The 16,384-nt window shown below is 41.1% G+C and overlaps 2 protein-coding genes across 2 annotated transcripts in view; one reads left to right on the top strand and one right to left on the bottom strand.

The window, feature by feature from the left end:
- The window catches only part of RAB20 (RAB20, member RAS oncogene family), a 28,482-nt gene extending 22,603 nt beyond the window's left edge, over positions 1 to 5,879 (top strand). Inside the window, exon 2 of the mRNA XM_053968659.1 lies at positions 4,774 to 5,879. Within this exon, the coding sequence (XP_053824634.1) occupies positions 4,774 to 5,294 (521 nt within the window). The 3' untranslated portion in view covers positions 5,295 to 5,879. The remainder of the gene's footprint in view (positions 1 to 4,773) is intronic.
- Positions 5,880 to 11,105: 5,226 nt separating this feature from the next.
- Positions 11,106 to 16,384, bottom strand: part of COL4A2 (collagen type IV alpha 2 chain) — a 140,430-nt gene continuing 135,151 nt past the window's right edge. The window contains exons 46-48 of the mRNA XM_053968627.1: positions 15,965 to 16,156; positions 15,396 to 15,682; positions 11,106 to 12,783 (exon numbers count right to left, since the gene is read on the bottom strand). Coding sequence (XP_053824602.1) covers positions 12,529 to 12,783; positions 15,396 to 15,682; positions 15,965 to 16,156 — 734 coding nt within the window. The 3' untranslated portion in view covers positions 11,106 to 12,528. The remainder of the gene's footprint in view (positions 12,784 to 15,395; positions 15,683 to 15,964; positions 16,157 to 16,384) is intronic.

The following is a 16,384-nucleotide window of genomic DNA, read 5'->3' as shown; positions in this document are numbered from 1 at the left end:
ATGTAGTCCAGTTCTTAACAAAGCTCCTGACTTCAAGGGAAATATGATAAAGCCACCTACAAGAAATAAATACCAACCTTGAACAAGGTAATGAAGAACCCTGACTTCATCACTCTCAAAACTTGACAGCCTGACTCATATGTGGGCAGGAGAATTTTCCTGAAACCTTTAGGGACCTTTACTGTTTGTTCTCTGGTAGTCATTACCTAGCTTGGTTTATGTGCACAAATAGAAATCTCAGTTCCTAGCAAAATTGTTTCCCCTGATGTCCTTTAAAGGGTCACAACTTTACTGCCTTGTCTGCGAGCAGAAAGAAATGTTTTTCCCTTTTCAAAAGGGATCTTTGTCTACTCTTGTGATTGCGAGGCTGTTCCTGCTGAGGTAACTCAAGAACATAAGGGGCACCCTTTGAACCTTCATCTACTGCAGCTGAATCCTCAAAGCTCATTTCCTTCTAATACTGATTTCTGTGCTGTGTCATGGGAGTCATACTTTCTCTTTTCTTTCCTCTTCTAGCTATCTCCCTAGGGTACAGTTCCTATCTCTCTCCATGTACACTCAAGTTCAGACTCCTATAAAGCAGAAAGAGAATCTGAAAGACAAAAGCTAGCTCATACCTTGTGCTTCTGTTAATTTCTCTCTACTGTTCAGATTACAGTACTGCGCAAATCACAGTGAAAATCCTTGGAAAGTACCTGGTTCATAGACCGAGCACTTCCTGGACAATTCTGCAATCTTGTGCAATTTTAATGCAATGGTGGCATGCCTCTGTAGCCCACCTTTGTGTACTTTCCCCCACTGCATATTTGCCTTAGGAACTGAGTTATGCTGCCACTTGGACTATGATATCAGAGTAGAAACACTACTTTTTTTCAGTACCTTATTGAAGACCTTTTTAGCTCTGTAATAATCTTTGTGTTTTATTCCCTCCAGACTGAAAGTAATAGCCTGTTTTGCATTCTTGTACATGCTCAACACTGAGAGATTTAAAACTTCTTCCAATAGAAGTTTTCTTGAAAGAATATGTCTGTGTGAAGTTGTGCCACTTCAGAAGTTGTGGTGAAAGCCTTTGAAGAGGTGGTAGGTAAGGAGCATTCAAATCTGGCTTCTGCTCTCATAAACATCCACAGCAACTTCATGGGCTACTTTGGATACCACACTCTGAGCCATGGGCAGGCAGAGAGCTCCAAGAGCAGCACTGAGGTGCTGCTGTTGTCAGTGAATCCCACAGCTGAAAGGGATTGGGATGCTTGGATGGGAGAAAGCATCCACAGGGGCTGTTGCCTTCCAGCTGAGAGGTCAAAGTGCTGTAGGAGGCCTTAAGTTCAAGTCTTAGTACGCTTTAAATCTAGCCTTGGTTATTTGTCAAGCCAGCTTCTTGCAAGGCCTGCTTTTCCCTTCTTTCTTTGTTAGGTTCATTACAAACTTTATGGTACTGAGGTCGATTTGGCTCAAAACTCTTTGATTTGTTTATGACAACCATTGTAGAAATTCAAAAATGCTTGTTGGTTGTGCTGCCTCTGAGTGTCTGAAGTCTCCAACAGGACTTAGTATACTTGGTGGAAGACCTTCTGGAAAGCTAATGGTGCTACAAATAGGGATACAGCTGTAGGGTTGTTGAACTGCTCTAAACACAATGAAATATAAAGATGAAAAGGAAATGAAAATCAGTTTTTGGTTGCTTGGTTTTCAGAATTTTCCTTGATGTTGTGCCTTTGTGGTTGATTTGGTGGTTCTTGCAATTCCTTTGATTGTAAATTATTTGATAGTTCTTCCACACTTCTCTGTTACCTTTATGTTTTTGGAAAGGCAAAATTGTTTAATTATTGGATTCAGGGCTTACCATTTAATGTAACTAATTGTATAAAAAAATATGTGGTTGGAGTGGGACCAGATGTGTCTGCAGGAAAAAATAACTGGCTATAAGATGGGAATGGCTGTTCTCATGCAGTAAGTTTTTCATCCCCATGTCTGATACTCTTTTTCCTGACACCTTGAGGACAGGTATTAGTTTAATTACTTTGTGTAGTTTTGGGGTTTTTCCCCATATTTAGAATTGTTCCAGGTTGTGTCAGAAGTGGTCTGTACAAGGAAATTGCTGCAAAAATACATTGTGCAGTTTTTTCTACATGTTGATTGTGCTGTGAGGGTGAGCAGAGGAGACTATCCATAATTCCTTTGACATAATTAGTCCCTTATGCAAGGTAAATTCTTACTGTTCCTTTCCCCCTTTCAACAATGTATTAGTTATAGAAGTAGTTTGTAGTTGCCATGTAAAAGTGTCATGGTTTATATTATGCTGTGCAAGATTAGATTAGCATATAAATGCCATAAAACAAGTAATAGTATTGTTCTACTGCTTGGTTGCTGTAGCCAGTGAATCTGGGGGCTGCATTTTATGGCTTAGGCATCTGAAGTGGGAGAAAAGGGGGAGATAGATGTTCCATTGTGGTTTCCAGACCACAGTATAATCAGGGTTTGGGTGAGAACAAAATCAGCCATAGTACAAACTTTTATTGAAAACTTGGGGACATTTAAAGACTCAGTTGCAGTGCAACTGGAAGTACAACTTTAACATGAGATTGGAGAAAAAAAGCGTAAAAGGACTGTCCCCTGCATCCCAATCTCCCTTACCCTTACTCAACAAAACTATTTTATTTTTTTAAAAAAAGGGTATAGCTATTTTTTTAAAAACCTCCTTTTTTCCTACCTCCCAGATCATGAGTTAAAGAATTTCTTTTGCTGAGAGAAAACAAATCAGAGGTTATACAAAATTGCTCCTAAGCAATTTTCCATAAACTTTGCCTAATGATTTTCTGAATGCTGCTTACCGAACTTTTGACCTCTGCAATGTTATATAACTGCTATTATTTTTCACTTTTCAGGAAAGTACTTAAATTACACGCGTGTTTTTGACGTGAAATCCTCATTTTCTGTGTGACGAGAGAATAACCGTGGAACAACTATTTATTTTTTTCTCAGCATTCCGCCTGAATTTATAGACATCTGTTTCTCCCCTTTCTTCCAGCCTGAGATATCACACAAATTTTCCTTATGCAAATGTTTCACATACTTCTGAGCATTCTCACCAGCTTCCTTTTACCCCTCTTTATAGGGAACTCTGCACCTTTCCAAACCTCTCTCTCTGGCAGTTGCCAGAGTTTCACTCAGTGTTAAAAGTGCAGTGAGATTTGGATTCCATGTTCTAGCTTGAGGTTTCCCAGATCTGTTTTACTGATAATGGTGAGCACTGTCTCTCTTCTGGCAGCCGTGGAGTACAGTTCTGATGTTTGTTGAAGGACTTACTGCAGTCACTGTTCTGTTCCCAGCTGGAGGTAGATTCTGAGTTCCTTTCACAGTGTGCATGTTCACGTGCAGATGTGTTTTCCCAGTGTGTACTGACCTGCATTTTTCAGCATTAATTTCTTCTGCCTTTCATATTCCACAGTCATTTACAAGGATTTCATGATGAATCATTGATGATGATGAAATAGCTCATGGTGGTCAGTAGCTTAGTGCAGAAGATGAATGTAACCAGATCTCTTCCAGATTTTCTATAAATGAAGGCTCTGTGCAAAGGGATTGTATGAAAAAAGTTGGAAAATCATATTGATTTTTAAATGTTCATAAGCATGTAGTTGACTCTTTTTTTCTCTTTTTTTTCTTTGTTCACTCACACTTGTGTAGTGACCTAAGGCTGACTCTGATGGCTGGTTGAAATCTTGTGTGTTTTATCTTTTTCTTGATACAGTTTTGGATAGTAAACATACAGCATATTCTACAGGTAGCAAGTATTTGGGGAAGGTAGCAGTTCTTAATAGGAAGGAAAGCAGTTTGTCTTCTGCCTAATTTTCCTTAGTCCTGTTGCAACTACTGAAGAATATTATTTGCTTCCCAGGATTTAAAGAAGAGTAAATTTTGTCTTCTAAGTAATGAAGTTGAAGGACACCATCAAGGCTTACTTGGAGGTGCTGCAAGACAGTCCATGAGCAAGGAGAAAGAAATGTTTTAACTGTTGGTTATTGAGCAGTGGCTGGGGCAACTTAAAAGATGATTTTCTCTTTGAATGTATTAGGATTTTCTGTATATTGTGTGTTTAATACTTTAAAAAAATGTGTGAAAACTGGTGGTGGGACAGCTGGATATCATTACAGACTGGATACTACAAGAAACTTTTCCTGTAAAGCCAAGGTACCTGAGAACTGTGGGCATGTAGCATCAGACTGTACAGCTTACAAAATCCTTCAAAACTTAGGAACAAGTGGATTACTGATTTTTTTATACAGATTTCTGAACTAGATGTACTTCAAAATGCATGCTGAATTCATAGGAGTAATAAATTCTAGCAGAACTTGAAGCAGTAGAACTTTTTTGTTTGTAAATAGTGAGGTAGGTGGATGGGCCATTTGTGGGTGCAAGCAGGGTAGTAGTTAATATGACATAAATCAACTAGCATTCAATTTAATAAAAAGAAGCCAGGGTTTTTTTTGCTGTCTGCAAGTATGAATGCTGCATGAGCTTCCTTGTTCACTTGTCTCTACAGATTCCTTTCTCTGAGACTGAGCAAACAGTGAGCAGAGCTGTTCTATGGCACTGTTGCTCTCTTATGGAAAAACAGAAGGAAAAACCTGAAAGTGCTACAAATAAGACATTTTTACCTTCACTGCTTCATCCAGACTTGTGAAATTGGTTTAAAATACCTTAAACTCTCTTCCTTGGTTAATAATGTGTTTTCCAGCACACTAACGTTTGCTGTGTTTAAACCTTTGCCAGGACGGGAGCAGTTCCATGGCCTTGGGTCTATGTACTGCAGAGGAGCGGCTGCTGTGATCCTCACGTACGACGTGAACAGCCTCCAAAGCCTGACAGAGCTGGAAGAAAGATTCTTGGCACTGACGGACAGTGCAAGTGCTGACTGCATTTTTGCTATTGTTGGAAATAAAGTTGACCTCAGCGATGACTGTACTTTACCATCGGATGAAAATAGACCTGAGAAGTCTGGTGCCAGCTGTGGCTCAAAGGTGCGAAAACAAGTCCGTGCAGAGGATGCAATTGCACTCTATAAAAAGATACTGAAATACAAAATGCTAGATGAGAAGGATGTTCCAGCAGCTGAGAAAATGTGTTTTGAGACCAGTGCAAAGACAGGATACAAGGTGGACTACCTGTTTGAAACTGTGTTTGACATGGTAGTCCCAATAATCGTACGGCAGAAAGCTGAGGGGCCACCGCAAACTGTGGACATCACAGACTACAAGCCAGCCAAAAGGACAAAATCGAGTTGTTGTGCCTGAACCATCTATGTGACATAGAAAAGGGGAGGGATTTTTCACTCCAGCAAAATGAGGAATAAGAACTGCTTTCAGTTGACCAGAAAGGAAAAGTCAATTAATAAATAGATTAAAATGGTGTATGCAAAAAAAAAAAAAAAAAAAAAAAAGAGAGAATCAAATAAATTTTCTGACCATTAAAGGCTTCTGGGAAGCTCTGTATATAAAAAAATGGGAATGCAAGTGAAATTATGGAGTAAGACTTGCCAGTTTCCATGGGCTCTGAAGACAAGTGGTGTGTTATTAGAATGGGTAGCGACAATCATTTGGACAGATTTAAAAGATTCTGATTTTTAGTGACTTGCCATTTTGTGTTGCATGTAATTGATCTATTTGTGTAGTCTTGAAAACTTTCATATGATGATCTTCTTTTCCCTTACGATTCTAACTTTGGAAGACTGAACACAGTACTTTTTTATTCTTAAGTAAAAAAAAGAAAATCCAGGTATATTTATATTTGTAGTTAATAAATCAATTGCAGTCTTTTTATGTCAGACATGACAGCATACGATTCAGAAGCTGAACTATTAAAATCACTGTGGATATGTACTGTTCATTTGGAGACTTTATTAATGAGAATTCTTCTTCCATAGTGGGCTTTCATGTGTTAACAAGCAGTATCCCAGCTCTTGCTGTTCTAATTGCAAGTTGCAGGAGGAAGTTTTTTTCTTTCCTTCCATTTTTCCTTTGTAATTAGTTTTAATATAAGTGGGTTTGGGCAAAGAAATCAATCTTATTTTTTCTGTATTTTTGTAAAGACCTCTTTTTGGTGCCTTTATGGGTATCATTGCATTCAGTATCTGTGCTCTGTCTGCTTTCCCACTTCTTAGTTGTTCTCAGGCAGAGCTACAGCTTTGATTTTTATCAGCTATGCATGACATTACTACCTGGAGCAGTAATTACCTCTACCTGGAGGGAAGTGAAGACTGGTGTTTTCTGATGTGAAACGAGCTAATGCGGGAGGAAGGGAAGAAACTGCCTTTTGTGGAGTTAAAGGCCCATGAAGGAGCAATAATGAGGTACAGGTTTCTCTCCTGACTGCAGTAAAAAGGCGTGGCTAACACTTAATACAGCTCCTAGAGTTTCCCAACCCTCTCAGCTACAAAGAATGTATGTAGTGACCCAGGAGCTCGCACTGAACTGAGGCAGAGTGAAGAACTTCTAGTTTTTAAACACAACCTGAGACTTGCCCATTACTCCCAAAACCAGCCAACCAGTCAACCCCAAGGATGCAGCTTACATATTTTCAATTTTGTGAGCTCCTGTGTGGGGACTCCATCTCCCTTTGGATGCCTCTGGTACAATTTTCTAAAACTAAGGATTGGTGGTTCTTACACTTTGTCATTGCCTCTCTCTGTCCCACCCAAATCACAGTTGTTCCATACATAGGGAGAAAATTCCTAAATAAATAATAAATTAAATTTTACTAAATATATTTAAAGCACTTTTTTTTTGGAAGTACATCCTATTGAACTAATTGCTACAGGGCAGTAGCTTTATTTTCTGCTTTCAAGTTAATTCATAGTACACATGTAGTGGGGAAGAATGGCTTGAGAGAGAAACCACTCAGCATTAAATAATATAATCATGGGTTTGGGTTGGAAGGGACCTTTAAATGTCATCTAGTCCACTTCCCCTTGCACTGAGCAGGTAGGTCTTCAGTTTGATCAGGGCAAAACTCTGTCCAATAGAAACTTGAATATTTCCACAGCTGGGGCATCTACCACATCTCTGGGTGGTGCAACACCTGTTGCAGTGTTTTACCAACCTCATTGTCAAAATGTCTTCCTTATATCTAGTCTGCACCTGCCCTTTCGTGGTTTAAAATCATTACCCCTTTTCCTATTGCTACAGGCCCTACTAAGGGTTGTAATCTTTTGGGTTGCCAGTGGCTTGCAGACACCTACCAATCTGTCAGAGACTAAACAGCACCTGAGCTATTCTATTTTAAAATGTATATAATTAGAAACCTTCTAGCTATTAACAAAATTCCAGGGTCAGTATGTAGTCTTCCCTCAGGACTGGGAAGAGGCACACAGGCTACACTCTGTTTTGTTTGTGACCAAAGGGTTCTGCTGACACATCTGTGAGAAGTCCAGCACTGGCCTTCCTGCGTCTGTTGACATCTGAACCCGCAGCACGCGCTGATTGCAAGGTCAGGCATTTTGGGAGATGTACATCTAGGAGCTACAAATAGGAAAAAATATTTGTAAATTTAACATCCAGTACTTCTTAAGGTATAAATATCTGCAATTCAGGTGCACCAGCATTTGATTAATATGAGATGTTAAGTAATTCTTACAGTCTTTCTAAAAGCTCCAGCTTGAGTGTTTTCACCAAATGAGATGACACAGGAACCAGTCTTGTGTGCTGCACTTTTGCCCTTAAGGCTGTACTTGTCTGGTATGATGTTCTTGTTTTTTTAGTGTTGCTGGCTATTGTTCCTTGAGAAATTTCTGGGTTATGATGGGTTGACACTGTACCAGCCTTTCTGAGATCATGGGATTACATGACAAAACCTGGGAAGTATTTGTGTAATACATGGGAGCTATTGATGAGAGGTCAGTTGTCTGGAGCTGTGTCTGTTGTGGTGATGCTGCTGAAGCCAAGGGAAATCCTTCCTGCCAGGACTAGTGAAGGTGGATGAAGGCATGGATGAAGGACTCTGCCTGCCCTGCCAGGGAGGGGAAATTCATTTAACAAGCATTTATTGCCCCTGTTCCTGTTAAGTCTGGATTATGCGAAGTGATCGTATAGTGAAATAAAAGAGGTGCTATTTTTGGCCATGCTGGATGAATGTGAGCTACAGGCCAGCCAGCGCCTGAGGTGATGGCTGAGCCAGGCTGACCATGGGGGAGGATCCATCCTGCTATCTGCCCCTCACAGGCACTCATGGTGCAAGATGGAGGCTGCCATGGGCCCTTGACAACCCCAACAAGGCTTCAAGTCTTGTGGGGGCCACAAAAGAACCTCCTTTGCCAGTGCCTGTAGGGCTGGCAAAGCTTCTGAGCCTCTTAGCTATATCCTTGCCCACATCCTGGTGGGGAGCACTCCTGCCTATTTCTGCGACTCTGTTTGTGAGTCATGGGGTGCTGTGATGCTGCTTCTTTCCCTTTTCCAGTGGGGTGTAACTGCTGTGTGCAGAACAACTGCAGGGCCATGTCCCCACTCCCCCCTCAGCAGGTGGCTGTGTCTGGGGGTGCCACTGGTCCCCATGTGGTTACAGGGGCAGCTGCTGCCTGCACTTGGGTGCTCTTGGCATATTGGCAGTGACCCCTCAGCCTCTCTTCTGGCAGCCATCTCACACCTCCTGTGCCAAGGCCATGTTTACTGCTTGCTGTTTGCTAATTTTCTGTTTCTGACAGCCATGGACAAGCACAGTCATAGAGGGTTTGGACAGACTCTGCTCATTTGGTCAATATTATCTGAGGGAATAATTGGGGTCACCTCACATCACTATGTTGACTTCACTTATATCTTCACTTATATCAGTGTTAATACACTGATGCACTATTACCTATAGAAGGGGAATATAATCTATTTATCTTCTCCAGGCTCAGCAGCATGTTATACTTCAGCATGTTTTCAAGCAGGAAAGTGTAGGAAGCATACACCATGCTTTGAAGTAGAAGATGTGGTCAAACCAAGGCAAAACATCTGTGATTTTTTTTTTACATCCTAGGCTGGAGCACTCCAGTTCACTAAAGGATTGTTTTGTTTTGCTGTAGCTGAGCTTTTCCTGTATAAAGATATTTTAGCTTCCTGAAAGTGGGTTCTACAACCATAACTGTGGAATGGTTTGGGTTGGAAGGGATCTTCAAGAATCATCTAGTTTCATCCCTCTGGCCATGGGCAGGGACATCTGCTAGTCACTCGACCAGGTTGCTCAAAGCCCCATCCAGCCTGGCCTTGAACACTCTTGGGGATGGGACAACCACAGCTTTTCTGTGCAACCTACTCCAGTGTCTCACCACCCTCACAGTAAAAAATTGTCCTCCTTCTGTCCAATCGAAACCAACCCTCTTTCAGTTTAAAACTGCTACCCCTTGCCCTGTACACTACAGGTCTTGTTTGGTCTCCTTTAGGTACTTTGAAGTGCTATAAGATCTCCCCAGAGTCTTTTTCAGCTGAACAACTCCAACTGTCAGCATGTCTTTCTAGGAGAGGAGGTAAACTTGCAGCTAAGAGGCAGTTTGACAAGTCAGAGTCTTTCCACGCAGTGCTCTGGATGAGCTCACCAGGTGAAATCCTCTGTCTGCTGTGAGTGTTCCACGTGTTTGTGTGCACGAGCTCCCTGCACTTCCCTGAGCTGCGGTTGCGCAGGCTTTGGAGAAACACAGCTGTGGGTACGCAGACCTGAAGCACATGACATACACAGAGTACAGAAGCTGAAGCCTGCTTAGCACCCTGTGGGTTTTATGGTTGGTTTGTCTTTTCCCTGCACTATGCTGATGTGCTCCACTTAATGCTGTGCTGGAACCACTCTGAACAAACTTGTTAAGATCAGCTTATTGAATCAGAGAAACTGAAGAGGCAAAGCAACTGTTGGTGGAAGAACCATGTGCTGAAGTTTTATGTGCAAGAGCAATGAGCTTTGTAGGAAGATGAGGCAATGTATTAGCCATGAAAATCCAAATAGTTTGCTGCTGTACTTGACATCAGTTTTTACAGATTTGTTTAATCTTCACTTGAGTTCTCTTAAAACACCGAATATGCTGCATCACCAGAGTTGCATGCTGTGCAACCCACAAGTGATAGTTGTATGATCATCCCACAAGCATTGCTGTTTAGCAATATGTGGAAGAGGCAAGTTCCAAGTCTATTCTTGGGTATTTGTTACTGCCACATTTAAGAGAATTGGCAAATACGGACTAGATTTAGCTTACGTTGACTGCAATGCTTTCAGTACTAAGAGGTTTATTTAGCTGGAATAAATAATAATGTTATAAGTTTGTTCAGGGGCTGCCTTTCAGAGCTAATGCAGGGTCAGAGAGCTCATTAAAAACTCAGATAATTTCTCTGGTTATGGCTATATCTAATTGTATGAGCAACTAATCTAGGTCAGACAGTGTGCACCTGAAGGCAGCCTACTAGAAAGATGGCAGGGGACTTTTTACAAGGGCATATAGTGCCAGGACAAGAGGGAATGGTTTCCAATTGAGAGTAGGTTTAGATTAGATACTAAGAAAAAAATTCTTTACTGTGATGATGCACTGGAATGTGTTGACAAGAGAAGTTGTGGGTGCCCCATCCCTGGAAGTGTTTAAGGCCAGGTTGGATGCCACTCTGAACAACCTGGTCTACTGAAAGGTCCCCCGTCCATGGCAGGGGGCTTGGAACTAAATTATTTTTATGGTCCCTTCCAATTCAACCCATGCTATGATTCTAGACCTTTAACTTAATTTATATATGTTTTTGTGGAGATAACACTTAAGTCTGGTAAATGTTGGTTTCCTGAATGTTGTAAATCATGAATAATGGTTGTTTTAATCTCCAATGCCACAGCTTATTTGCTTTAATCATTCTAACAACAGATTAAATACTATTTTACTTGTTCATCTTAAATAAGTGATTTTAGAGACAGCTCCCCTCTTAGATCTTTTTAAATGCCATGAAACAAACAAGTGTTCTCTGATTGAAGAGTTTGAGTTTCAGTGGGAGGAGTTTGCTGGGAGTGCTTTTCTAATTCCTTAGTGCAAACAAAGTATTTCGACAGAGAAGTCCATATGCATTGTATGGGAAAACACCATTTACAAAACAGAAATCACAAACAAATAGAGATGTAGAAAAAAAAAGGTTTTATTTATAATACAGTGAGGTTGGAATGTAATAATAAAAGCCAAGAAGCACCTGAAGCAGGAGTGAGGTAAGTTACTGAAAAATCAACTGTCACTGCTATAAATATTAATCAGATTATGTGAACATGACATTTGTAGCTGATCCTTTCTTCCCTCCTCTCTTGCAGCACTGACAGACAACTTTGGCTAAATTGTTTCTTTCTACAGAAGTACAGAACTAGCCATTCTGGCAATTATCAACCCCTTTCTACAGGAAAAGATGATGCCAAATAAATGCCTTGCTTCCCTCCCCTTTGCTTTTGCAAGGATGACTCTGTGCAGGTTGGGATGGTGGCCATCCCATTGCCACTCGTCCCCAGCTGCCAGGACAGGATGCATTCAGAGAGCCAGCTGGCAGGGCTGCAAGTTCTGTGTTTGAGGGTCATGTGGCATCGAGCAGTCCTGCAAACCCTACCCTGTGTGCTGCTCCAACATGATGTGGCTAAAGCCTGTTTGTGATGAGTGGCATAATTTTGGAGGGGAAAAGGTGCAATGCAAAAACCAATTGCTGCTGCTGTGTGGGTGGTGTGACACAGATGAAATGTCCACAGCACAGTGGAGCAAGGGATTGTTTGGCTTGGGGTATGTCTCAGAAAAACACCATCAAGCTTATAAAATAAAATGCTGATCTTCTTCATATAGACTTCTAACCAAATTGAAAGAGTTGCATTTTGTGGTTACTGTTTTTGGGAGCCTGTGGGCTTTGTTATTGGCAGTGGTTAAGTGCTAAAGCACTGTGAGACTTGGGAAAAAAAAAAAAAAAGAAAAAAGAAAAAAAAAAAAAAAAAGAAAAAAAAAAAAGATGGTGTTGGCTGTGTTTGAAATGCCCAAGCACAAAATACTAAAATGTAAATTACATTTCAGTGCTGGACATGAACATTTTGGACCACAGTATGTTTTCAGTATTTTGCAACAATTTATGACTTAGATGATCCTCTGTTAATTTATGGAACTGCAGCTGTTAGTGTTTACTGTTGTGACAAATACAGTAAATAGAAAGATATATATATTCTCTTCAGGTAAATGTGGTGGGTATCTGACCAAGGAAACCTTTTATTACTGAAGTTTTTTTGGTGTTTCAAAGCTGTGAGTATTTCTATCATTTGGCAAACAATGTAATATTGGACTAGCAAAAAATGTGTATATATACTGCATAGTAGGAGAACACACCCTAGATCTGTTTGACTTAATTTGTGTTAACTTGCTTTTACAGACATTTAAAAAATTAATTTCCATTCAGCTTTTGAGGTAATAAGTTAAAAAAAGCACCAACATGATTTATTCAATTGTCTAACCACCTCAGAAGGCTCCTCAGTATAAGAACTACATGAAAAGGAGGTTCCTTATACTGTGAGAGACTTCTATAAGTTTTTCATACAGACTTGACATCTGCTGATATGGCTTCGGATGAGTCCCGCCTTGAGCGTGTCTCCCGAGGGCTTGCTTTGGAAGGGTTGGTCGATCGTGGTGAGCCAGAAGCTGTATTTGTTTGCAAAGTAGTGACAGGTTCCGCGTGCGCCGTTGCATTCGATGAAAGGAGTCGCCCTGAAATCTTCCAGGCAGCTCCCAGGAGAAACCAGCGACTGTCCTCCACCTTCATCACCAGCAGCAGTGTGCTAAGGGAGACAAGGAAGGCAGTGTTCAGAGTGCAGGCAATGCTGTCATAAACTTACATGTGTGAAAAGAGAAAAACCACTAGAATTGCTCCTAATTCTTATCTCCAGAGCAGAAAGTTGGCCAGTCCTGCAGCTGTGTAAGGGTTTGGCTATGCTATAACTATATAAAGCAGCTAGTCCATATGCTGATGCCTCTTTCAAATCTTCTAACAAACATCTTTTCTGTAGCTAAAATTTTCACTGTTGGAAGTCTTAGAATTGGAGAATCATTTAGGTGGAAAGGGCCCACTGGAGGTCACTTCCCCCAGTTCCCTGCTCAAAGCAGGGCTGACACCAAAATTGCCCTCAGTTGCTCCAAGGTACTGTGGAGTTGTTAATACCTCCAAGGATGGACCACCCACAACTTGTCTGGGCATCTTACTCCTCTGTTTAATTACCCTCACTAAGAACAATTTTTTGCCATATATTTAATTTGAATTTCCCAAATTATAAAGTCTTACTCTGCATTCCATGTGAGGAGCACTGCAGAAACAGAATTAGCTTCTATACAATAACTAGTTCCTTGTATGACATGTTTTTTTGACAGTGAATTACACCAGAATCATGCATCTTTACACCACTCAACTGTTGCCTTTGACAGGTTCTGTGGTAATGAACTGAATGTTACTCTTCTTCTGTCAAAGACATTACTAACAAAATGGGCATTTTCTCTGTCCCTTTAATAAATATACAGCTGTATTTTTAAGTTATACTGTAGAATTTTTGTTAGGAACTGAAAGAATCTGTAATATAAAAGAAAGCATCTGGAAAACAAAGTTCTTAAACAGTTTTGTAAGTGTAGGGAATGTAAGAGGCAGCATAAATTATTTCAACTTTGAGACCTCTGCAGTTGGAGCTGGAAAGCAGATAGTAAAACCTGCTGATGCTATTTGAGCCCTGGCATGGGAGCAGCCCTGCTTGGCAACCTCTGGTATTCCATGCTTGGTGTGTAAGCTCCAACTCTATGCCTATAACATCTCTTCTCATATTCTCTGTAGCTTTTTATCCTCCTGCAATGCTTACTCATATAGGATGTGTGATAGTGGAGTGCCCTTGCTACATGAAATCTTACTGACTCCTCTGGCTGTTTGGGCAGAGTCTGCACTGACTGAGGATTGTCCCTTACTCAGGGGAAGGAGGTGACAAATTTAAGCCAAGGAATTAAAACAGCATGTACTCTGAGAAAACCACAAGTGTTCTCTACGTCTTCCACAGTTGCCTGAGAAGCAAAAATGCATACACTAAACATTTCATTTGCTCCACAAGCTAGCTGCGAAAATGGGAATTTTTCTCACAGTGTGTACCACAGTGCTGACAGACTTTGTTCTGGCAAGAAGTTCTTGCTAAGGTGGCAACTTTGCTGTTAACAGTGCTCAGTGTTTACATGGGGCTTTGCAAATATTTAATTAATTCTTGGCATTCTTGTGAAGTAACTATGAGATTGGTATCAGGGCTTTTTATAGAAGCAAAAGAAAGGTCAAACACAGGGATGGTAAAAAATTTGACCTACTCTCTCAAAATGTGGGGATTTTTTTTCTGTACCTATTTTCAGATTTGCCTGTATCTTATTTTCTGAAAAAATTAAGTTTTTGGCTTTTGACATACAAATGGTTTGTGGGTAAGGTTGACTATTGTTCTTTTATGATGTCTTCTGCCACAGAAATCTTGTTTCTTTTCCAACACTGTTTACTTCAGGATTCAGCCAGTGTTCAATAAGTTAACAACATGGGCGTGCTGCTGCAGATTTTGACTCTTGTGTTCATCAAGCAAGTCAGAAAAATGAGCATGTCTCAGACCATTCACTGACATTTTAGGTACTCTTTACCATGCTAAACCCTCTGGGGCTCATATGATCCCTCTGTACAGTCTTGCAAAGAAAGGTCAGGCCCTTCAGTACGTCTTCTGCTGCCCACCCAGCACGAAGGTTTTTCTGTAACATCCCATTTCCTAATTATAAGATCACAAGATTGAAGAGCTCATGTAAACCATGGGATGTACAGCTCAGCTCTTATTGCCATCAGAGATACAACACTGAAACTTAATTCTTAAAACAACCACAGGCTCTCTCTCTTTCCAGAATAAGTGAAAGACTTTGGCTTCAAAGTCTTCAACCAAAACACCAATGATTTTTAAATTTTGAAAAGAAGGGAAAAAGCATGTTGTTGCTTTTCCTTTTTTTCCCCCCTAGATCAGCTTCTTAGTAGTGATGTATGTAAATAACTCCAAATCTTTAGCTGTGAAAATGCTCTGTATGCTCCTGTTGCACCTCGGTGTAATTTTATTTGTTAAGTCACAGCTGTCCTTTTATTCTGTTCTGAAGTGCTATTTTGTTCATAAAGTTAGCTCTCCAGATGCTACTCTGACAAGAGACAATTTTCTCTGAAATTCACAGAAATTTTCATCTTCCTCTTCTGCTTCCTAGAAATTACTTCTGTAGTTCCCTGGTTCCCCAGCATGGGGAACCCCCCATGGTTTCGGTCTTGCTGGCTCTGAAGCGGAGCAGCCTTACTAGTACCAAACACTCAAATTTAAAACCCATTGCTGCACAAGGTGTGACACTGGAGACCCAATACCATAAGGAAGGAATATCCAATCCACAAGCTGCGCCAGCCTTCAGGGCAGTGAGGAATAGAAGCTTCTTGGCTGTGGACAGCAATTGCCACAGCTGGGGCCTCGCAGACTGAGCAGCGACTGATATATGGCTTAATGTCTTCTTCTGCCACGGGCATCATTGGAAGAGGTGCTGTAGTTGAGAGCCAGTAGGATTTATCATTTCGACTTGCATAGTAACAAATATCCCCAGGGTTACAGTAGAGGAATGGCATGGTGCTAAAACGAGACAAACATGAGCCAGCCAGACCTGTTAAAAAAGAAGATGCAAAAGGCAATCATTCCCACAGAAGACAATGCACACTTCCAGTTTCCTGCTCTTTCCCAAGTACCTGTCAGGAAAGCCCTGTGGTCCAGAATGTTTTGCTGGCTTTACAGGTTCCCACAAACACTAATGACTTGCAGGAGCTCTCTCAGGGGCGCTCCATGAAGACACGTAGTTTTTACATTTTCCTTTTGGTGCTTCCTAGGCCTGTTTGTTGTAGTCCCAGCTTTTGGAATCTAGGCTGCTGCCAGCAGTATTTGTACATACCTAGATCCTGGTTGTGTGCTTTCTCTTGTCCTTCAAAATACAGGAGGCTGTATCCACTCCAGAGTTTGTTCATGCCAACTGGGCACATTGGCTCTTGGTCAGACTGGCTGTGCTTCACCAGCAGGTAGCCCATGCTGACACTGCGACCCGGCATGCCTGGTGGCCCAGGGCTACCAGGGCGGCCTGGCTGACCTTGGAGGAGAGCAGAAAAGAAAGAATCCAACTGAATTTGTGCTCCCACAAACAATCTGGTGCTAGCTGATATTCCAGCTAAGCTGCTGATGAACAGCTTAATGGCATGATGCCTTTTCTTTATGGTAAGTTGTTGTTAGAAGAGCTGCAGTTCTAGGATTATAACAGTTGCTTTTGAAGTAGATTGGTGCTGGATCAGGCTCTCTGGTTTCTAAGATAATGTATTTC

This window comes from Vidua chalybeata, chromosome 2 (genome assembly GCF_026979565.1).
Source record: "Vidua chalybeata isolate OUT-0048 chromosome 2, bVidCha1 merged haplotype, whole genome shotgun sequence".
Lineage (NCBI taxonomy): Eukaryota > Metazoa > Chordata > Aves > Passeriformes > Viduidae > Vidua > Vidua chalybeata.
The sequence above is the reverse complement of the archived record's forward strand: the minus strand, read 5'-3'. Positions and strand labels throughout refer to the sequence as shown.